The sequence below is a fragment of the Crinia signifera genome, chromosome 2, assembly GCF_055691185.1.
Source record: "Crinia signifera chromosome 2, ASM5569118v1, whole genome shotgun sequence".
NCBI classification, from domain to species: domain Eukaryota; kingdom Metazoa; phylum Chordata; class Amphibia; order Anura; family Myobatrachidae; genus Crinia; species Crinia signifera.
This window is the reverse complement of record NC_139218.1, coordinates 343792045-343816221: the sequence shown is the minus strand read 5'-3', so window position 1 is coordinate 343816221 and position 24177 is coordinate 343792045. Positions and strand designations below refer to the sequence as shown.

The 24177-nt window shown below is 41.6% G+C and overlaps 1 protein-coding gene across 1 annotated transcript; it reads right to left on the bottom strand.

Moving 5' to 3' along the window:
- Positions 1 to 13987: 13987 nt before the first annotated feature.
- LOC146058538 (keratin, type II cytoskeletal cochleal-like) lies at positions 13988 to 22829 on the bottom strand. The gene is made up of 10 exons (XM_083170824.1): positions 22500 to 22829; positions 21354 to 21500; positions 20986 to 21206; positions 20738 to 20798; positions 19675 to 19770; positions 17609 to 17773; positions 16290 to 16415; positions 15520 to 15740; positions 14562 to 14596; positions 13988 to 14166 (listed from the first exon to the last, which is right to left on the bottom strand). The coding sequence occupies exons 1-10, from the start codon at positions 22827 to 22829 to the stop codon at positions 13988 to 13990; spliced, it is 1581 nt and encodes a 526-aa protein (XP_083026950.1).
- Between the last annotated feature and the right edge of the window lie 1348 nt (positions 22830 to 24177).

Sequence of the window (24177 nt, the reverse complement as noted above, 5' to 3'; positions counted from 1 at the left end):
ATTTTGGTTTATTCGCTTGTATACGAATTTGCATCCGTGCAAGTGACCCAGATCCTGCCTTGCAAATGGTGGTACACCGGCCCACCATTTACAAGGAGTGTACATTCGCACTTGCTGCGAATGGATGTTTTACATAAACATCCATTCGCATGCCACTGGGACTGTCCCACATCTTTTGATGGTCACCAACCAGTGAAAGATGTGGAAGGTGCACACATATACATATGCGTGCACACTCGGAGGGAAGTGGGGGGGGCAGCTCACATCTGGGGATGTCAGCTGCCTGCCCCCCGCATGTCCATCACGGCTTCATTGGCATATGAAATGCCGGGCGTTCCTATATGCTAATGGATCAGCACAATGCCCCCGCCATCCATTCGCAAGCATGGGTGCGTGCACCCAGCGACCAGTTTGTTCACTGTAGACTCACATACCAAGCGCATGCACATGCGCAATGCAAAAACATCGGCCCCTGTGTGAATAAGGTCCAAAGTGTAGCATGGCACAGTATATAGTAGCTTCTTATGTGGCCTAGACTGATTCTGTAGATACCATACCATTCGTGCAGCAGCACAACATCACTGGTGACTGGTATGCCAACCAATGTCTGCCACAAATGCTGGAGGACATTTCCAGACACCATCCAAGAACTATTGCAACTGCCCATATGTGGTATATTTTCTGGCCTATTCATCATCAGAAGCTTGGTCATCCATAGTAAGGTCCAGACCTAGCACCATGCAACATCTTTGTGTTCCCACAGATAAATAAGACACAGCAACTACTCTGGACTGGTCCAGATGAAACACTAAGATCTTTGATTACGTGCACCTTTGCACAGACTCTTCTGGTGAATATCTTGTAAAAATGTAATATTCACTTTTGTAAATATAATACTTTTTGTGCATATTGAAACTTATTGTGCACCTCATGTATTGTACTTTTGTTTGCATCAAAACAATTAGCTTTGCTGTGATGAAAACGTAATTTGAAATTACAATTTTTAATTACAAACTAAACTTTTATTAGATTCTTTAATTACAAGAAGCTGCAATCCATACCTTGCCCATTTTAAGAATTACCCTGTAGGGAGTTTTATCTCATAATGATTTTCTTGCTTCCACATTAGTGTACTCTACAGATTGTCACATTGTGTTATATAAATTATAGGAGAGAATGTTTAACAAGAATTGGGGTGGCTCTTCTTACCTCCCTTCACATATGACTTAATAAGTCATACGGAGACAATGGCAACAGAAATATTGGAAGTGCTTGCTCAAGTACCCACAGAGCTTGCTAAAGATTAACATTATATTCTTATTAGAACACTACTACATCACTAGTCAGGGTCAAATGACTACATGAACCCAGTGCCAGTGGAGTCACTTACTCCTTCCACATCTGGGGCAGTAGCCTATAAAAATGGGGCATGGCTTCATTGTGTGGAATGTGGCTTTTAATAAAAAAAATTATACTCACCTCCCCAGGGTCAAGGGGTCTTTGCTCCGGTGAGGGCTGCTGGTCTCCGGGCCTCCTGCTTAACTGTGACCACCGGTGGAGCAAAGTGATGCTGCAAAAGTGGCAGCTCAATTCACAGTACCAGGGGTTACAGGAGAAGGAAGCCCCGAAAACTGGCAGCACTGCAGGAGCTGATCCCCAGGGGTTGATGAGTATACAAGCTGTGGGGGGTCATAGCGATGGGGAGGTGGGTGCCAGTGGTGGTGGTAGCGGCACCCCCATCTTATTTTACTATTAATAAGGAAGTGGTTGTGCCCAGGGCTCTGGTAGCCTACAGGAACCTTATACATTGTTTAACACATGGACAAGGTAATACTCACCCATCATCCTTTTATTTCCTGCTCAATGCTTTCTGTCTGTTCCAGAACTTAAGCTGTGTGCACACTATGCAATGTGTATACCTAGTGATATCGTTGGCAGCAGGGACCCGGCAGGGTGCCAGCATTGGCAAGTGCATACACACTTTCCGTTGCCAGCTGGTGGAGAGATGGATGGGTATGCCCCTCGTTAACGATGTGTTCCATTGTTTGTACATGCAGGATGATGGAGGGCATCATTCACGACCCATGGGAGCGCGCATAGTTGACGAAATTTAGCATATACGCTAAGAATTATTTGAAACAGTATTGCTCAGAAAAGCATACATTTGTGATATTATTTAAAATAACAAGAATTAGGGCCTTATTCTGGTCGATGCGTTAATTTCCGAATTCTTTCAGTTGGCGTTTTTTAGCCGTCTGCGCATGCGTGGGCAACGCTATGCGCATGTGCCACGCACGGTCTCCGTACTCGTTCTCACTAATACCGTACAGAAATGTGCACCGCATTCACTCGTGAAATATGGGCGTAATATGGGCGTCATTCGGAACTACACAGGGGCGTAGTTTCAAAGTGGGCTAAACTGGGCGTAAACATGGGCGTACACGAGGGAGTGCACTAATTCTGGTAGGCGTGCATTCGGACAGAACACTGACTGCAAACGAACCAACAGCCAGGAAATATGCGGTCTTCATAAGCAAGTTTCACTTTGTGGACACCACTCGGTCATGCGCTAGGCATTCTGATCGCCCAATTAGTACAGCCGCACCTGAACCAGAGTTAAGCTGAACACAATACAATCCACTCCTCTACTCATTACTCATTAATTACACTCTTTTCATTGCTTCAATTGGAACCATTGCAGCCTAAATGGACCATTACTAAACACACAAATATATGCTGAAAGCACGGCTGGGTGAAGGGTAATGTAAAGATGTAGATAGTGTGTTGGTGTGTATGTGTGTGTTTGCATTTGAAGAATAATTTATGATACATGCATACATAACACATGGGCGTAAAGGGGCAAGAAAGAATGTTTGGAACTTTGCATGATGTAAGGGTTAATCTAAAGTGGTAGTAATGTGTTTAATGATCAATTCGAAAAATAATAGATGACCATTAAAAACAATCCCTTTTTAATGAGCTAGCCTAATTGCATAAGTATGTCATGTGTGTGATGTATGAGTTCCGATGATAGTAGTATGTTTTGCAGAAATACACCGCATCGGTGCGTACGGACAGGTTCCCGTCCGTTCTGACGCTGTAAGACCGTGCAGACGCTGTAAGACCGTGCAGAATATGTGTGTGTCCACCGCACACGCAAGGTTTGGATGTTGTCCGTAAACACGCCCTCTTCTTAAAGAGCGAGTCCGTCCGAATGTGGAGGACCGGTGGGCGTTTCTTCGTACGATGTCCGCACAGCGTGGCGTGCGGTCCGCTCCGAAAGAATTCGGAAATTTACGCACCAACCAGAATAACCTCCTTAGTGTCTATGGGGCTTTAGATGGACAGGCAGACTGTGCAACATTATAGCACTGACCTAAGCATGAATGGGCAATGCCAGTGCACGTTTACGTTTACTTTACTTTACTCCATGATGGCCCCTCCTCCTTTAAGGAAGCAGTGGAGCCACCTCTATGCTATGTAGGTGCCTCAAGATGAAGAGATAATCTACAGGTAAGTGACTCTGGGAGACATGTGTAGTGCATTGATTGTGAAGGGTTGCTCCACCAGAGATCAGGTTTAGATGTGGGTTGGTGGCTATCCCCACATAAATGTTCTCCTCCTTTTTTGGGCTGTTTTAACTCATCATGACAAAGTGGAATCCTAGTTGAATTTATTCTACCTGGTTGCAGACACAATAGGGTCTATTTACTAAAATGTGAGTTCTATTGAGTATGGGATGTTACTATGGGCAACCAATCAGATTAAAGACCTTATTGTGGTCTGTTTGTAGCAGGGCACGGGGAGTGACGTTTTACTGTGCATGTGATCTTCTGCGCATGTGCATACCGAGGGTGTGTGTACCCACAGTGAACAGACTTCACTGGGTGCCTGCACCCAGGACAGTGGGTGGGGGGCGGAGAGGGGCATGGGGTGGCGGGTGGTTCCATTAGCATATGGGAACGCTCAACATTTCATGGGCGTTCCCATTAGAACGCTGGGCGTTCTCATGCTAATGAGGCCATGACGAGGGTGCGGGGGGCGGGCAGCTGACATCACCAGATGTCAGCTACCCGCCCAATTCCTTCCCAGCGTGCACGCATACTGTATGTAAGGTTGCTCAGAGCTACCTTACATATGTGTGCACCTTCCATATCTTTCGATGGTTGGCGACCATCAGAAGATGTGTTTGGATCTCCCTGGCCTGCGAATGGATGTTACTGTGTAACATCCATTCGCATGCCCTGTGTGTGAATTGCTCTTGCGAATGGGTGGCGGCAACCAGAATAACCCCTATATATATATATATATATATATATATATATATATATATATATATATATATATATATTATATTCTAGAAGGTGCTAAATAACAAAGAAGTAGATTGTGATTGGTTACTACGGGCAACATCCCATCATCAATACAACTCCCATCTTAGTAAATAAACCGTAGAGTCTTCTAAAGTTAAACAAAGCATTATATTTTTAATGACAGGTGAAAGAGCTGCAGGCATCTGCTGGCCAACAAGGTGATGTCCTGCGTAACACCAAGAATGAGATCTCTGTGCTGAGCCGTAAGCTCCAGAGGCTGAAATCTGAAACTGAAAATGCGAAAAAACAGGTACGCTGGCAAACGGATAATTATATTATATCAAATAATTAAGCAGGGGATTACAGATTTATGTCTACTTTTGAGATCAACTTTTTTTCTTACCAATGAATGACTAGGTGATTTTAAAACAAAGTCACTATTTAGTGTGAGACAAAGGTATCAATGCACAGCAGGAAAAACTATTTGGGGACAATTTTATTACAATCTGCATTCCAGATGCATGTGATGCTAAAATCGCCCCAATCCGCAATGCGATTATTTATTACATTGCATGGATATAGCAATTATCACATGCAGGGTTAGTGCTTGGGATTAAGCCCTGTCTCTGTAAATGTACTCTGCAGCCTTTATTAGGTATTTTTCATGAAAAATATCCTGAGTATGGGGGTTATTTTGGTTCCTTCTGGCAAATTCCTTCATAGATGGACAAAACCATGTGCACTGCATAATCTGAAGACCATAGGTTTTTGGATGTAAGGGTAAAGGATGCTCAACCTGTAAAAGTATGGGAAATGTAATCAGATTACTAAAAAATAATGAATTAAAAGGTTTGGAGAAGTTTTTCATGAAAACGTCCCCAAAAGCCCTTTAATACATTTAAAAGATTCTAAAATAATGTAGAAAGGTGTGAAAGCTCCACTTTTCACAATTTAAAATAATGTAAAAAAAAAAAACTGACCCTCAGTATCTTACAATGCAAATTTTTACCAAAAATAATTTTCACCTTTTGAAATTTACCACAATACTTTAGCAATAAACAGAAGTAAATAAATACTGGCTGAACTCAAACACTTGACAGTTGTTCAATTCCACTATAGTTCTCTTCAGACAAGCCTTTGCTTTCCCTGGCCTGCTTTAGGGCTCTTCATCTACTCTCACACTGCCCATTCTGCTCCAGCTGCGTACCTGGCACGGATTCCTTAGTCAACCATACTTCCCAACATGGCCCATTCACAGAATGCTCTGTTTTGAACTTCCCTCTTAATTTATGATTACCATCACTGGTTAATGGATAAAAAAGGTGTTTCCACACAGGTGATGGTAATCATAAATAAACAGGAAAGTCCAGGAATAGAGCATTCTGTCCCTCCTGGAGAGGATCATGTCAGGAGATATAGTCAGGGAGGAAAAGAAATATTCACTGGGAATATTCAGGCGCTTTGACAATGAGCTGATCCTACAAGGTAAGCTGCTGCCGGGGTGTGAGGGTAGTCACTCCTCACTGGTGTAAAAAAGAAGAAGGTACTCGCACAAGGCGAGTTTAGGCAGCGCTAATATCAATGAAATGGAAACAAAATTTGTTTATAAATGTATAAATCTGTTTTACTGATTAAAAATGCATACATACACAATATATATTATATAATAGTACAATCATGAACATAAAACAGTAATGTAACTGAATAAAAATTGAGAAGGTGGGGAATAAAAGTAAACTGGAATTAACGGAAATAAAGTTAATAAAAAAAAACACCTTTGATAAAGCTGCAGGACGCAGTGAAACGCGTTAGGTGACTTCCCAGCCTATCCCAGCCTCAGGACTCAACTGTGAGATCTATCCTATTGTGGACATTCATTTATTACTGCTCATTTGGATATCACATTACAAGGCGGACACCGTGCTCCCGGACACCACTGGTACCAACATCTACACCGGTGAGGCCATCCCTGGGTCACGGAAGCCATCATTTTCTATTGCTGGAATTCGATTGGTCACATCGCCACAGTAACATCCCTCCGGTGTTGGAGACATTCCATCCTGTCTCACACCGCAACACAGAGGACTGAATCCATCTAGCGATCCCTGACCCCTCCAGCGGCACGACAAACAGCCGCATTTATTGTGAGGACCCATCCAGCTTTCACCATCATTGTTCCACAAACATCCGGAACTTCCCATTGGTAAAGTGCACTTACCTGTCTTATTTCCACAATCAAGTGATCACACCATATGCTCACCAATATATGTCCTTTGAGGCGGGATATTTTTTATTAACTTTATTTCCGTTAATTCCAGTTTACTTTTATTCCCCACCTTCTCAATTTTTATTCAGTTACATTACTGTTTTATGTTCATGATTGTACTATTATATAATATATATTGTGTATGTATGCATTTTTAATCAGTAAAACAGATTTATACATTTATAAACAAATTTTGTTTCCATTTCATTGATATTAGCGCTGCCTAAACTTGCCTTGTGCGAGTACCTTCTAGTCAGGGAGGAAGTCTTCAAGATGGCAATTTTCCCTTCCATGATGCTCATTCACAATACATACCTAGATCCCTCTTCTGGTCCACCCTCAGGACCAGAAGCTCTTCTCAGGTCCCCTCGGCACGGTCTTTCAGCAGGGTCTCATTTTTAGTGCCTGTGCTGCCCACTACTGTGTCCTCAGCATTGATCCCTTCATGGAACAGATTCTTATTCAGCCTCCCAGCTTCCAGCTAAGAAAGGTGTTTCTACAAAGGTGATGGTAATCATAAATAAAGAGGAAAGTCCAGAAATAGAGCATTCTGTCCCTCCTGGAGAGGATCATGTTGGGAGATATGGTCAAGTATGAGGTCTTCAAAATGGCAATTTTCCCTTCCATGATGCTCACTAAAAATACATACCTAGATCCATCTTCTGGTCCTCTCTTCAAGCTCTTCTCAGGCCCCCCCCCCCCCCACAGGGTCTTTCAGCAGGCTCTCCTTTTTACTGCCTGTGCTGCCCACTACTGTGCTGTGTCCCTGTACTGATCCCTCCTTGGAACAGGTTCTTACTCCACTCTGCATGACCTTTTGTACTCTGCTCAGTGGATCTGGGTCCACAACTCTTTGGATCCCAGTCTTTTCCAATCTGGTAGTTGGTCCTTCCTCAAGATCATCTTCACAGCTTATTCCAGGGTCTGCTATGCCGTGCTTCTTCTCTCTCCTCCAGTTTAGTGACAGTCCAGCAGCAATTCAGCAGCTGCCTTCTACATATGTGGATCCTTTCAAATGGCAGTAGCAGTTTCCATCATAATCCGTGGTGTCTTTCCCCAGATGAATTCTATTTCATGGCCCTCAGCAGGGATCATCAGCATTCTTCCTCCATGGACTAAACAGACACCAGCTCACCAGATCCTGTTCCGCATTGGCTTATTTGCTTCCTTTGCACTCCTCCTGTAGGTACAATAAGGCTCTCATGTCATCTCAACTACATGGCAGATTCGCTGTACAATTATTTGCCATGTTTGATTACTTTTTCTCTTCCCATGGCTGACAGTTTTATTCTCCTTTCTCTGAGCATCGCCACCTCTGATACCCAAGTTCTACACTCTGAGTAAAACTAATTCCTAGTATACGTAAGTATACCTAGCCAAATAAAGCTGATTCTGATAGCACCTCATGATGCATGTCTAATTAGGGTGTTCAAGATTTTCCTTCGCCCATATATAGAGCTAATTATTTCAGTTGTGATTCCGTAAGAAGATCTGCAAAACATGCAGTGTGAGCAGTGGCGGCTTGTACCTCTGTGGAGAAGGGAGACTGCTACAATGCAGGGCACCGCCCTCGGCTACTGCTGCTGCTGGACCCCATCACTGGTGCCCGCTGGTCCCAGCCAGTGCCTGCTGGTCCCTGCTGCTTGTCCTGACCCCTGAAGCGTGACCAGCGCATGTGCAGTAGCTCCTTCGGTACTGCGCATGCACTGGCCCACAGCCTCTATGGGCTGCTTTGGCAGCAGTCCATAGAAGCATGCACAGTTTCGTCCATAGTACTGAGCATGTGCATAACCTGTTTTTATGGGCTGCCGCCGCCGCAGCAGCCCATAGAGGCATCCCAGAGGGAGGGAACACTCCCAGTGGGACTACCTTGGGTGACTGGCAGGTCAGACTTGCAATAAGAAACCACTGCCAATCACAATGAAGCCAGTGCAGTCTCATAGACTGCATCTGGCTTCAAACCGTGGCGGACTTTGCCTGGGAGGGATGCAGCCCTTTAGCCCATAGGTAAAAACTGCCACTGGTAGACAGACATTTCTAAATTCCTGGCATTCAAAAATAATATAATAGGAAGTAGACAGTGTACATGCAAACCAAAACTCCCCTTTGCCCCATGAGGAACCACTGAAACATTGTTCCTTTCTGTCCAAAGTCTTGATGAGATGTCCTTAAATACTGCCTGGCAGTTTATTACAAAGCTACATCTGTCCTATTGCTCAGGCACCTGCCAGATGCACTAAGCTTCAAAAGTGATAAAATGGAGAGTGATAAACAACCAACAATCAGCTCCTACCTGCCATGTTTGAAAAATGTCAGGTAGGAGCTGATTTTGAAGCGCAGTGCATATGGCCCCTAATTTGTTATGTTCCAACAGCCAGGTTCTACGAAGCCTCCAAGAAGGTGTCCAACCTGCCATACTCAGCACTGCTCCATTGGCAGTAAATTGAGACTGCAGGTTCCAGACACAAAAATTAGTTGGTGACAAGCAGAAAGTATGGGTGTCTGGCAATAGCTGTTATCTATATACAACTGGAGAAGAACCTTTGCATACACTAGACCTAGTTTGCTTTCATTCTCTTCTATGGCAAATAAGGTCAGAACCTTATTTGTGTTTATTAGGAACTGTTCAGTATGTCCTAACAAGGGCGTGACTACCATAGGTGCAAGGCGTGCAGCTGCTATGGGTCCCAGAGCTGAATGGGGCCCATCTTTAATATCTAAGTAATGTTTTAAATACATTTATCTCCATCAGTCGCTAAATGGGGGCCCTAACAAACTTTTGCTATGGGGCCTATGAATATCTAGCCCCTATGTCCTAAGTCTATATAGGGCTTGGGGAATGTCTTATTGCATGTTTACATCACCTATTTACCTTCTTTAATATGATATATTTTGCACAATAGTTTAGGTTTGCCAGTGGGAGTGCAGTTCATTGTATATTAACAATATTACAGTTGTGTACAAGGGTGGTTCAATAAATAAGGTAATAAGACCTAAATTTGTAAAATTATTCAACTCTTACTCAATAGAATGGTCTTGGTACATTTTATTTCAGGATTTTGACCATTACGATAGATAGATAGATAGATAGATAGATAGATAGATAGATAGATAGATAGATAGATAGATAGATAGATAGATAGATAGATAGATATTACTGAATTCATATAATATTTTTGGTTTTACAGTATTTAATTTTGTTGTCATTTTTTGGTCAGATTTGGTTTCTTTCTTTTGTAGTTTTTCTCCCTTCTTTGTTTTTCTTCATGTGCAAAATATCACTGGATCCTCTTCTTGATGAGGTTGCAGCAGATGTGCTTAAGCCTTTATCACCCAGTTTTAAAGTAATTATTATTACCTTTCATGTATCTCCTACTTACATACAAATAAAATGTTTCTCAACCTAATTCTTGACCATCTATCAGCAGCCTCCATCCATTGTCATAATGTTTCCTTTAACATCCTCATTTGTTTTCTCCATGCTCTATAGCAACCACTGTGCCGTGGCACACTAGTGTGCCTTGAGCTGTTCTCAAGTGTGCCTCCAGATCTAGAGATGCCCAAACTAGTTTACAGCCACCACCAGTTCAAATGTTATTTACTGGTCTCTTCTTTTCATTTAAAGGGCCAATGTATTTTATTTGTGTTACCTGTGGGGACCAGTGTGATTGTTTTTTATATGGGGGGGGGCAATAGGTTTGTTTTTTTTCCTGTGGGGGCCAATGTGTTTTGCCCTGTGGGGATCTCATGGTGTGCCTTGGCAATTTTAAAATCTTATTTAGTGTGCCGCAAGGTAAAAAGGTTGAAAATGCTCTATAGCAGTGGTTCCCAACCCTGGTCCTCAAGTACCCCCAACAGTGCACGTTTTCCAGGTCTCCTCACAGAATCACAAGTGACATAGTGACATAATTAGCTCCACCTGTGGATCTTTTAAAATGTGTCTGAATAATGAGTGCACCTGCTGGGTGACCTGGAAAACATGCACTGTTGGGGGTACTTGAGGACCAGGTTTGGAAACCACTGCTCTATAGTGTACTGTATATATACAATAGCTTCCTCGGCTCCTCAGCTACAGTATTATTTTGTATAATCCATTCTAGTCTCATTGGCCAGGCTAGACGTGACAGCCTCTTCACCTTCTGAGAGTATACATTTATATAACAAAGACACAATCAAGCAAAATCCATTTTAGTAGAAATGTATTGAATATTAAATGTTTCAAAATATAATTCAACTTTTTTGCTCTGCATTATACAGTTGTGCTCATAAGTTTACATACCCTAGCAGAATTTGTGATTTTCTGCCCATTTGTCAGAGAATACGAATGATAACTCACAAACTTTTCTTCGCTCATGGTTAGTGGTTGGGTGAAGCCATTTATTGTCAAACAACTGTTTTTACTCTTTTTAAAGCATAATGACAACAGAAACTACCCAAATGACCCTGTTCAAAAGTTTTGACCTGATAACATGCACATAAGATGACTACTAAACGTAACCATCCTCACCTGTGATCTGTTTGCTTGTAATCAGTGAGTGTGTATAAAAGGTCAGTGTGTTTCTGGACTCCTGAAAGACCCTTACATCTTTCATTGAGTGCTGCACTGACGTGCCTGGATTCTGAGTCATGGGAAAGCAAAAGAATTGTCAAAGGATCTGCGGAAAAAGGTAACTGTATAAAATAGTAAAGGGATATAAAAAGATATCCAAGCAATCAGCAGTGTTCAAACTCAAATATATATTACTCAATCAAATATTTCAGCCACAACTGCCAGGAAAATTGTTTGAGATGCAAAGAAAAATCGGTACTTATGTATTATCTGGACTCCCATGTTAAATGCACCCCATTTTTTCATACCCCTACTATCCGACTACGCATAGAGTTGATTTTATATAGTGTGAGCGAGCCACCGTGCCCGAAGCGTGGTGAGCGCAGCGAGCCCCGCGAGGGGACGCGGTCTCATAAGAAAAACCGGAGTCCAGATATTACATAAGTACTGAAAAATCCACAAATAACTTCAACTGAAATACAGGACTCTGTGAACAAAAGTGGTGTGATTGTTTTAAGATGCACAATAAGGAGGCAGTTGAAGAAAAATGGGCTGCATGGTTGAGTCGCCAGAAGAAAGTCATTACTACGCAAATGCCTCAAAACTTCTGGAACAAAGTAATTTGGAGTGATGAGACCAAAATTTAACTTGTTGGTCACAACCATAAACGTTACATTTGGAGAGGAGTCAGCAAGGCCTATGATGAAAGGTTCACCATTCCTACTGTGAAACATGGAGGTGGATCGCTAATGTTTTGGGGATGTTTGAGCTACAAAAGCACTGGAAACTTGGTCGAAATTGATGGCAAGATAAATGCAGCATGTTATCAGAAAATGCTGGAGGAAAATTTGCACTCATCAGCTCGGAAGCTGCAAATGGGACGTACTTGGAAGTTCCAACATGACAATGATCCAAAACACAAGACCAGGTCGACGTGTCATTGGCTACAGCAGAATAAAGTGAAGGTTCTGTAGTGGCCATCTCAGTCTACTGACCTCAATATCATTGAGCCACTCTGGGGAGATCTCAAACGTGCAGTTCATGCAAGATAGACCAAGAATTTACAGGAACTGGAGGCTTTTTGCAAAGAAGAATGGTCAGCTTTACCATCTGAGAAAATAAAGAGCCTCATCTACAACTACCACAAAAGACTTCAAGCTGTCATTGATGGTAAAGGGGCAATACAAGGTATTAAGAACTGGGGTATGTACACTTTTGATCAGGGTCATTTGGGTAGTTTCTGTTGTCATTATGATTTAAAAGAGTGAACACAGTTGTTTGACAATAAATGGCTTCACCCAACCACTACCCATGAGTTAAAGAAAAGTTTGTGAGTTATCATTCATATTCTCTGACAATTCTCTGACAAATGGCCAGAAAATCACAAATTCTGCTAGGGTATGTAAACTTATGAGCACAACTGTAAATTAGAAAATGATTGGCCAAGACTGGTCTTTCAAGCCTGTCCTGTAAAAGGACCAAGCTCGTAGTAGCCTCCTGACTCACAGTCATCCTTCAGCACTCACAAGAGGAAAAAACCCCTGTGGGGGAAACTTCGGGGGACCCATGGCTGAAGGAATACCCGTCCCTCTGAGCATTAAGAGGCTATGCAGAGTTACATTAACAAACTGCCCAGGACTGCTGGCTGTTGGGCCCCCTGGTCACCGCTACCCTTCTATAAACACACTGTTGCTTCTGCTCTGTCACCTGCCACTTCTCCCCAGGCCACACTTTTGCTACCCGCTGGGAACCAGACCTCTGCTGTGTACATGAGACGCAGGACCAGACAGGGCGCACACATACACACACACTGGCCATTACCTTAGACTGGACCTGCCCCACCCAAGCACAAACTAGTTAATAAGTCATACCCATGTGATCCACCTGTGGAGCTGACCTTCAAGTAAATGTGAGAATAAACTAGGAGGGGGAAATGTACTAAGACGGGAGTTATATTTCACATGGGATATTGCTATGAGCAACCAATCAGAATCTACCTCTTACACCCCATGTAAAATAGAACTCCCATCTTAGTAAATATCCCCTATTTACTGTACAGTTAGCAACATTTTTTTCTAGAGTTTCTACATCTGTTGAACATTTGAGGTAATTTCTTAAAATGGAAAAAATGTTAATATAAGGAATGCTAAGAAATGAAGGAACTGGCTGTACAATGTCCTGTTCCAATTGCCGGTACAATCAAAAGCACTGGCTGGTGATTGTCCATCTATTCTCAAAATAACCCATTGGGGTAAATTCACTAAAAATGGAGTTCTATTGAAATGGGTTGTCCATAGTAACCCATAAGATTCTATTCTTATACACATTCCATCTTCAATAGTACTTTCATCTCAGTAAATTTACCCCATTGTGTTTCCATGCTTGACCAATTTCTAACTGGATACCATGTTCATATGTTCAATAATTCATGGTGACACCAAAACTGTGTTACCTCTGCACAGACTACATATTGCTAAAATAATTCTTCCCAAAAGTTCGGTTCTAGTCCAACCCCAATTATCTGGGTTCCTGAATAATTAGAATTGGGATTAAAGATATTGGCAGCAGCTCTGTATAAATAAAATGCAATGGTGTTGTTGATTTAAAATGCAGTTTATTTAAGAATAATGTGCACAAGTACAGTAGTAGAAGTAGTAAAAAATATAGGTCAAGACCTGCTAAACACCGAAGCAAAGACTAAAAGAAAAAGTACTTATGAGCAAAAGCAAGATTTATATTTGCATTTGTGTATAATTCTGATTGATCACATCACTACAGATATATATTGGCATATTTGAACTTGTAATCAGACTGAAGTTTGATATCGCTTTAAAATGATTTGGAGTTGAACGCTCTGCATTAGTTGCACTGCCTGCAGCTACTACTGCTAGAGGAAAAGGCCACAGCGTGGTGTGATGCTGTCCCACTCCTGTTATGTTGTCCTGCAGTACTGCCCGCAGTACTCCCGATGTGGCAGGAGCCTGTTCTGCAGTCAGATGCACCATGGCTAGGGATCTTCCCAGCACTGCTGTGCACAGCTGTAAAAATATACAGATAGTATAAGAATATTCAGCCTAAATTATAGAGCATGTAGATCCACAAAATGAGGCACATCTTCATCACCTCAAAGGAAAATAATGGGCATTATGCTGTAGTAAAGCGAGCTCATTCAAAATATAATGCAAATAAAGAAAATATGAATTAGGATGTTCAAGTCCAAATTATAGAGCATGGACAGCATGTAGGGCACATCGTCAATAACTCAAAGTCAAATAAAGGACATTATAGTAGCGTGGGGCTTAATGGTAAAATATTGTACATGTGCTCTGTATAGAGAATATATATGTAACATACTCTTCAGCAATTGTACCCTTACAGACTACTCCTGGGAATATACTGTATTAGTACTCATTATAATTAAAAACATACTTACATATTTTAATATGGTTGTCAATTTCTCCATGCATTCTGTAAAATAATAATGTTTGAAGAAAATAAATTAATCCGTTTTTACAAAAAAATTAAGGGAAACAAAAGGGATTTGCCCAACATAGGATTTTGCCACACAATATTCTCTTCGAAAAGAGAATTTCAACCTCCATCTTAATTACACTGTCCAGTGAGCTGATATCTACATATCCTCTCAGAAAGTATAACTAAGTATCGCAAAAGGTTCAGTGAACTATGTTACTTACTAAGTAAAATACAATCTTTATTTGCAAACAAATATATATAACAAATTATTGTCACATTTCATATTTCATATGAAACTAATGCAAATAGCACTTAAAATAACCATTTATTTAAGGATAGAAGCATTCCTTAAATACAGGTTTTCTTGATTTTCATCATATTCTCACCTGCTTAAATCAAGGCACTTTTAGTGACTATGTACCTTTGCAACTGGTTATTTTATAGATATCTCACAGCACTGAGGATCATTAATATCCCTTTCAGACTGCATTTTCAACCAGGGCTACTGCCGGGTCGTTAAGTCATCAACCTGGGTCAAGGTATAAACTCCGGGTCGAGCAACCCAGGAGTTCAACCCTGGTCATGGTCTGACCCGGGTCAAGGTGCAGTGTGACGTGTAACCCAGGTCGAGCGATCCGGGTCCTGTTCACAGTATGGAGGAGGCAGTGCTGTCAGCCCCAAGTGCTGCCTCCTCCCTTGCCTCCCGATGACATGCTGCCACTGAGCCCAAACCACGTGTGACGTCACAGACCCAGAAATAAGCCGGGCCGGACGTGGAGCTTTCAGACCAGAAATGCTCCTGAGATGGACCTGTGTCCCTCTCCTGGGTTGACCCAGCATTTGCAGTCTGAAAGGGGTATAAATTATTGTAATGTGCATCCAAAGTATCTGTGATTAGCACACAGAGGATCACCCACCTGCTTTCCTCTCCCTCCAAGAGAGTCCTGTATGTGGCAATTTCAATATCCAGAGCCAGCTTCACATTGAGTAGGGCCTGGTAGTCACGAAGCTGTGAAGCTAAATCCTCTTTGGCTTTCTGCAGTGCAGCCTCCAGTTCACATAATTTGGATTTGGCATCTTTCACTGTATGCTCCCCGCGACCTTCAGCATCACAAATGGCTTTCTCTAGAGCAGCGACCTTCAAGACATTGTGTACATTAATACATGGATACAAAGAAACAAATCTATTAAGTTCATATTCTTTCATAATTCTGAACAATGTATGTCAGACATTTTGTCACTACTGTATGTCCTACTGCAAGCGTTGCTGAGGCAATTTTTAGTTATGTGCACCTCCATGAAGTAAAGAAAATAGTGATGATGCTTATAGAAACATGCCTTCATCTAACCCTCCAGAAGCATGCGAGGTACATTAGTGGTAGGACTTATGAGTGGTTCGCACAGGTGCAAAAATATAATTTGGGCCCCCCTCCTCCTCAACCTTAGATCCCCATATGCCGCACAGCAGCGGGTGGCAGCAGTAGGCCCCCTAGTCCTCGGGGGCTCAGGTGCAATTCTCCTACCGCACCAATGGTAGTTCCGCCTCTGAGGTACATTATCATTGCCACCAGACGGCATTACTTTTTTCTGTCATGCCCATAATGATGTGATGTTCTAAGCTGCTCTCCTTCCCGTCCCACCTGGGTCTCCAGAGTAGTGAAGGAGTAAGAAGTATGCCCTACTATACCTGTTTCTTTGCACAATCAGTTTCTGCGTGGACTCTTTTGATCATGCTGTTGAGATCCAGAATCTCATTCTTGCTGTGCCGTAGGTTGTCCCCATGTTGGCCTGCTGTCTCCTTCAGCTGCTGATACTGATAAGACCAGAGTGTAAATAGTCACACACATATTCATGAGGATTTTTGTAGTTTACGATCAATGGTAATTTAGTTCTTAAGTACAACAGTACAAATTGCATTTTCATGCAGGGCTGTAACTAGGGTTTGACCAGGATGGCGCTCACCATGAGTTCTGGTCATAGAGGGTAGAGACACTACCTGGCTGCATCTGCCAAACATTAGGGTGCCCATCTGCTACCCACATGACTTAATTTAACCATCTATTATTATTCATGACATCAAGCTTCATATGCTCTGTTCATTGTTATCCAGATTCTTGACAATCAGTGAGGGAACTAATGCCTAGTACTAGGCTGCAGTCTCGGCATCTTAGTAGGCAGGTCTATACAGCACATCATAGGGAGGTCCAACTCTGCCAATGATGATGGAAGTGGCATCAGCCCTAAATATTTCAAAAATAGAAGCCTACAACTGCAAATTTGCAGATGAGCGAGCAGGTCTGAATCATGCCCCGGTACTTATATGTTAGTTGGGCGCCCACTATAGTAAGTACGCTCATACCCCCACTATCCATGTCGGCATATAGTTGATTTTATATAGTGTGGCGAGGGTAGCGAGTCCCACGAGGGGGCACGTAAAACTAAGCAAATAGCTTAGTGGGCACCCAACTAACATATAAGTACCCATGCCCCTTATAACCACTAGAATGGAACACTATGTTCATTGCACCACCACCAAATAATATATCTTACCCCTCATTATACATATTAGGGATTTATGGGCAAGGTTATCAATAAGATGTTCCCCTACAGCACTTTTGGTCAATTTATAAGCTAAAATTATTATATAGATATTGTTGGTCATCAAGTCCTTCACTATTCTAGACTCCTAGGTATGGCCCTTGTCTTTTGTATTGTTCACACACATGTGCAGTGTCACCTTTGTCTATACTTAGAATATATATGTCCATATCACTTGGACTTATAGCTAATAAATGCTCTCATGTGAAGTAATACTTTGATTGGTTCATTGCAGGACCAATGGCCCATAGATCCAGGAAGAATATTGTAGAGCAACTAGGACAGTGTACTCCAGTGGATTTTAAACATGCAATGTCTATCATAGGTTTGGACAACCAGAACAGTCATTGCAGAGATGTCACAACAACAAAAATTAAAGCACCAATCTAAACAGACAATACCACTTACTTTTTTATCATAGACGGCTTTAGCCTCAGCTCTGCTTTTGGCTGCAATGTCATCATATTGAGCCTTGACTTCAGCAATAATTCCATCCAGATCCAGGTGACGGTTGTTGTCCATGGCCAAGACAACATTTGTGTCAGAAATTCGTGCTTGCATGTCCTCCACTTCCTGTAACACAGCAATGGTGTCTCTATTAGCCAGAATAACAATAACTGCATAGGAAAAGTCTTTAAAAGGCATTTTAAAAACAGGGTCATACAATTTAGACAAAATGTACTCATGAGATAGCTTAAATTTTAATGGGAAATAGGCACATCTGAGACAAGAGGTGTGGCTTAGAGTGATGGTTGGGGCAGTTGTGAAGGAGCAATAGATGGAATAGTATAACTGGGAGTAGGGTAATCATTCCATATGAGTTTTTAAACTGCATATATAGGTTGTGTGAAAGTCTAATTGGGTATAGGAATATGTGGACTTGGTTGGCTTATGATTTATAGACTGCGCTGTATGGAGGGGTGTACAAGTGGTACCATTTCCCAGGGTGTAGGGCCACCTGGTTATGGGTGAGGTCATGGGTGAGTGTGGCTGATCTTAAAGGGCATAAGAGAGATTTGAAATATATTAGGTGTAGTGGCATATTTATAATTAGTGCAGTGTATGCAGTGCATATGGGCCCCTGAGACCCTGGGGGGCCCACACTGCACACACTGCTTTCATTTTTGAAATATGTACCTTCTGGAGTCCAGTGATGGCAGCAATAACCAGAAAATAGCAGCCGCACAATGTTTCCTGCAATCTGCACATGCATAGTGGAGCCTGAGCAATGCTAAGCAACAATGCTGCTGGAGTGGCAATTGGTGGAAAAAATGGCTGCCTTGCATGGGCAGTAGGATATGAATGCTCTCCTGCTCAGACCCTACTACTCCTGCGCTACTCCCAGCGGCTCAGTCAGAGGAGGCTGCACATGAGCCTCCTCCTCTCTTAAAACACCCCTGAATAGGGGGTGGTGATGTTGAACATGATTCATATATGTATATTGTGTGCTGGAACATTTTGAGAGCTATTGTAGAGATTTGCAGAGAAATGTTGTGGTAAATAATCCTTAAAGGAGGAATCTCAGTATTGCTGCTGCATTGAGGCCAGATAAGGTGATACATGGGTAATGGCAATGCCAGTTACTGGAATTTTACAGTAGTCAACCTGGGAGAAGATAAGAGGATGTATACAAATTTACAATACCAGTTTGTATAAAGTATCAAATTGTATCATTGTATTAGTACTATATTATATGCAACTGTGAATGATGTATCTTTGATGTGCTTAAACTAAATAAGTTGTAGGTTTACATCTCAAAGTATTTTTTTTACACCCTGCAATTAACTTATATCATAACATTTTGTAGACAACACATTCTCTACATGACAAATACTCTTCAATTTACTCTGTATTTTTATAATGCCTTAAGGGGCATACACACGGTGCGATATGAGCTATAGTTAAAAGGGGAAGAAAACGTAGCACATATCACACAACTTGTGATGCCGATGCATGCCCCAAGGGATCGGCATTGCAAGAAAAAATAGACTGTGCAGGTAGGTCATTTTTTTATATATTGTGTACAACTATTGTTTTATTATAGTTAATATCTTACATAGTAAAACTGTTATAAAATCAAAATTGCACAAAGTGTATAATCAATGTTGGTGGTTTCTGGGGAGATCAAGGGAAATCTCAATCATACATAGCCAAAATCTCACAGTGTGTATGCACCCATAAGCCCCGTACACATGGGGCCATTTCAGTTCTGTTTCTAAGTAATCTGACTAGAGCACACATCGCCCTATGTGTATACCCCATAGCAATAGCGATACAGTCAAAATCTAGTCATATCACCACTGTTCTCATCAAAGAACATGGTCCATACAGATTGCTCAACACACATCACTGTTGCATAGCAGGTGTGCACATTGCTCAGAATGGGACTCCAGTTGCCATTGATATGAATGGGCCTTTTATCTAATTTCTTAGATAACTGGACCCTAGACATCGATAAGAAATATTATCAGTACCGCATCAAAGAGGGTCTTCAGGAAGTTGATCTTATCAACCAAGGCCTCTTCTTTGGTCTCCAACTCAGCCTTTTGCATATACAAAACATCCACTTCCTTAAAAAGATAAAAGCCTGTTAGAAGGGTACATGGAAGACTTTGTGAAGGGTATCTCTCCAGTCTTCTACACTACATACAAATGACAGCCCTGAACCATTGTTTTCATATTACATTTTAAACCTGTGAAAAGAAATATGGGCCTAAATTATTTTGTTCTCTGTAACTGTATCTACTGGAAGCAATGAAAATATTTCATGATCAGTAAATCAAAATTCAGTTTACATTGAATAACCAAATTGGGATTGACCAAACCCAAGCTTGCTAAAGCCCCCATCAACTTCAAAATCAAAGCCTAAAGTTGGCACATTCCTAGCACGATCAATAATAATTAATACAAAATAATAATATGAGGCTGATGCATGCTTGAATCATGAGTACATGATAAGTATAAAAGTGACAATTACCCACATGACAATGACCTGTTGGGTTATCCTTGAAAAAGCAACGGAAAATGCTAGGTTATATGCCATGTTATCTTGAGAGACATGACTACACCTGCACAGCAGGCCTGATTTCCCAGGGTGTCCTGGAACCAGGTACTTTTTTTCCTTGTTCCTGATGCTTTTGGGGCATCCATTTAAACCTTCTTCTAAACAAGCTCTTAGTGCTGTTAAGCTTAAATTATGCTGTTCAGCTATATTTTGGCATAGTAATATCACAACATTTGCATCAACTAAAGAAAATCATATTTGTAGTATCTAATAAATATGAAAACATAGTTAAATAAGCTACTGGTGCAGCTAATAATTTCACTTTCGATTCTCTGGACCGAGTTTGAGAACCAGTGTTAACATATTAACATAAAATTTGCCCCATTTTTTAAAAGGTACTGTATATCTTTTCATTTTATCTGGAATTAATACATTGCATGGTAGTATGCAGTGCATTATATACTTTCATTCATAGGATATGAAAGACTCACAATCAATTACTTCTATTTAGCTTTGTACACACCAACATTTACCTTTTTCTGGGCTACAAACTCATTTTCAGCACATGTACGCTTATTAATTTCTTCTTCATATCTAGAAACAAATATAAAGTTGAACCGTATAATAGACAACCAAATAGAAAAGTTTATACAGTGCTAGACTAATAGAGATTTAAAATGTGCAATTGTACAGAATGTCCTACTTAGAAATTTTTAGAAAGAAAATATATTATATTTTGAGCACACAACAACACACAGATATGAGTTTGTTTAGGACTTACTTGGCCCTAAACTCCTCTACAACATCTTGCATGTTTTTTAGTTCCCCATCTAGGCGGCATTTTTCATTTTTGGTTGTATCCAGCTGTCTATGAAGATTGCTAATATATGCTTCAAACAATGGCTTGATATTGTCTCTCCTAGAGGCCATCTTCTGACTATTCTCTTGCAAAAAGCACCATTTTGTTTCCAGAATTTGATTTTGTTGCTCAAGGAATCTGACCTAAATCCACAGAGAGAATAAAAAACACAATTTAGCATGGATAGATGTTTGAACGAGAACCTCCCAGATAAATAAACCATGAGATATTGTCTTGTATAAAAAGAATAGAACATTTGGAAAACTGTTGGTGTAAGAAACACATCTTACCTTGTCTATGAAGCATGCAAACTTGTTGTTAAGAGACTTAATCTGCTCCCGTTCTTCAGTTTTGACCTTCTGGAGATTTGGATCAATATCACTTTTGACTGGTTGGAGAAGCATATGGTTGACCAGTAGCGCACGCAGGGGGGGTTTCTGGGTACCCAGAAACTCCCCCAGGAGCCTAAGTACCCTATGCTGAAAGCTGAGGGTCCCCTCTTTCCAGGGGTACAAGAATTTTAAAAATCGGCCCTTGGGAACCAGAGATATCAGACTTCAAAGCAGTGGTCCCCATCCAAGCCTGTTAATTGCTTTTCCCAGTCAGATATTTCAAGTTCTGTCGGATTTAGAGTTTTTCTGAGGGTATATTCCAAAAGCTGGGACTCTCCCCCTTTGATGGACACTAGTAGCTTGTCTCTACTTCTCCCAGAACCAGAGATATCAGCCTGCAAGCAGCTGGCTGCTGCTCCAGCTCCACACACCTGGTATGTAGTTGTATATTCTCGTTGGCAGATTGCTCTGCCTCCTGAACTCTGATCCCATAGTCCCTAATACCATTTGGTAGGTGGGATCCTCTAGTTTTTAATTCCATTAAAATCTAAGAAATCTATTTCCGGGAACTGGAGATATCTGCAGTCAAGCAAGCTGTCCTCCCACCAGAAAATTATGAATAATAAGCCCACTCCAGTATACACCCCCCTCTGTGTATTAAACATCCTCTACCACCCTGGAAGTTATGTATCAGGGCCCCTTCATTCAGCCCAATGCCCCCTTCTCCCACCTCATCTCCCACCATCTGTGCAGCAAAAGGGTAATTAGTGGAAATTACTGATCCAGGCCCTACATGCTGAGCGGTTGATATAATACCCCCTACCACCCGCGGGACATCAAAGCTTCCCCCACCCCTAACGCTGGAGGATCGGTAGGGGCCCCAATACATTGCTATGCCCAGGGGTCTACACTGCTGTTGCTGCCCCTGTAAGTGTGTATATATATATATATATATTTATTTTATTATTATTTATATACATTTGGTCTATCTATAATACTTTAACTGTCCCGGCATATACTGGGTCACCTAAGTGTCCATCTCCGTGCTTTGCTCCGCCCCTCTGGAAACCCCCTTCTGAAAATCCTGCGTTTGCCACTGCTGACAGTGACATTTTGTATACCTCCTGGAGGACATACAGGGAAACTTTCACTGCTTCTGCCCAAACTTTTATTGCCACCCATGCTGAATCCACTATGACTGCTTGGACTGATGGAAATCCTTTTGTTCCCTCCTAAGCAATGTAGACTCGCTGTGCCAAATCCAACACTTCTACCACTGTGATGGGCATGGTTGCCTCCAGAGACTCCAGATCGTACTTTTGAAGAGGAAGAGAAACTGTGGCCTTTCCCACTATGTCCACCACCAGTTGAGTGACTGCTAAAGCTCTTGCCACAGGATCCTCCAACGCTGCACTTGCCAACTTGCCTACTCATTGTAGCTTCCTATATATGAGCTTACACAAAGCGCAGAAGCAGATAAAAGGATAGATTTGACCACATTGAGGGAGCACACCTTTTATATGCTTTGAGATAAGGGCTTGGTTTTATGGGAAAACCATAATTTTCATGCAGCAAAGGGCTTGTTCTTGGGCAAGGCAGATCTAAGGCACAAAGCTATCTTTCCTCACCTACTAAATATAGGTGCAAATTAGATTGCCCTAATTCATCTATGAAAATATAAATTACTCTGTTTATATGGGGAACGTAAATGCATTTTAAATTAAAAATGTTTTATAGGCAGCGTTATCACAGAACAAGTTTGTCTTCATAACTAAGAGATCTCTACAACAGAATGCGAAGCCCATTTGTCAATCTGTACATCCTGTTTATTTCTTAGAGTGTGCCATCTATGGGGTAAATTTACTTAAGGTTCTAATAATGAAAAGTGGTTATGTTGCCCATTCAACCAATCCGATTCTGTCTATAATTTTTTAGTATGCAGTGGAGAAATGATGGACAAAATCTGATTGGTTGCTTCCACCTCTTTTCGTTTTTAGAACTTTTAGTAAATTTACCTCTATGTCTTCACTTTTACAATGAATATTGAATAAATATCCCGCTAATAGGGCTATTTTGTCAATAAACCTACAAGAGCATGTGCAGTACAGTATTATACAGCAGTATACATTAACTGATTTATTAACTTAATTCATCATAAAAAACAATAACATGATTTATTCTCACAACATGAAGCACCCACAGCTAACAAATTAAATTTGACGTATATTGGCTTTATTTGTGCTGCAATATCTAATATCTGTAGAATTGTAATTATGGGGCGGATAAATGAAAACGGTGTTTACCGCGCCGATATAACACTTCCTGCTTCACCTCATTAATGAGGCAAAGTAGGAAGGGACACATACAATATGTATTGGCATCTTATCCACCAAAGTGGTGGAGCAATAACTCCCCCCTCGCCGATGTCCCCTTGAGTGCATCAGTAGGCACTGACACTCTGCCTCTTCACCTCTACCCAGTTCTCCCATGCATGCACAAGATTTCCTGTGCTGCCCTGTTCCTGCAGTGGGGATAGGGACTCGCCACCCCACAGCTGTTGAAGTTGATAGCTGCAGGAGGCAGAACGGTCATGCTGCTGACCATTCCTACATTTCACCTGCAAATTGGTTCAGCTTTCTTTTAGATAGCAGCACGCGTATGGACATTTACCACTCATTGGCCCCTTCATAGATGGGGGAGATGTGGTATCTGCACACATAAAGTGAACCGATACCCTTTCTCCCCTATAACAACACTTCATACATCTGCCCCTTTGTCTCAT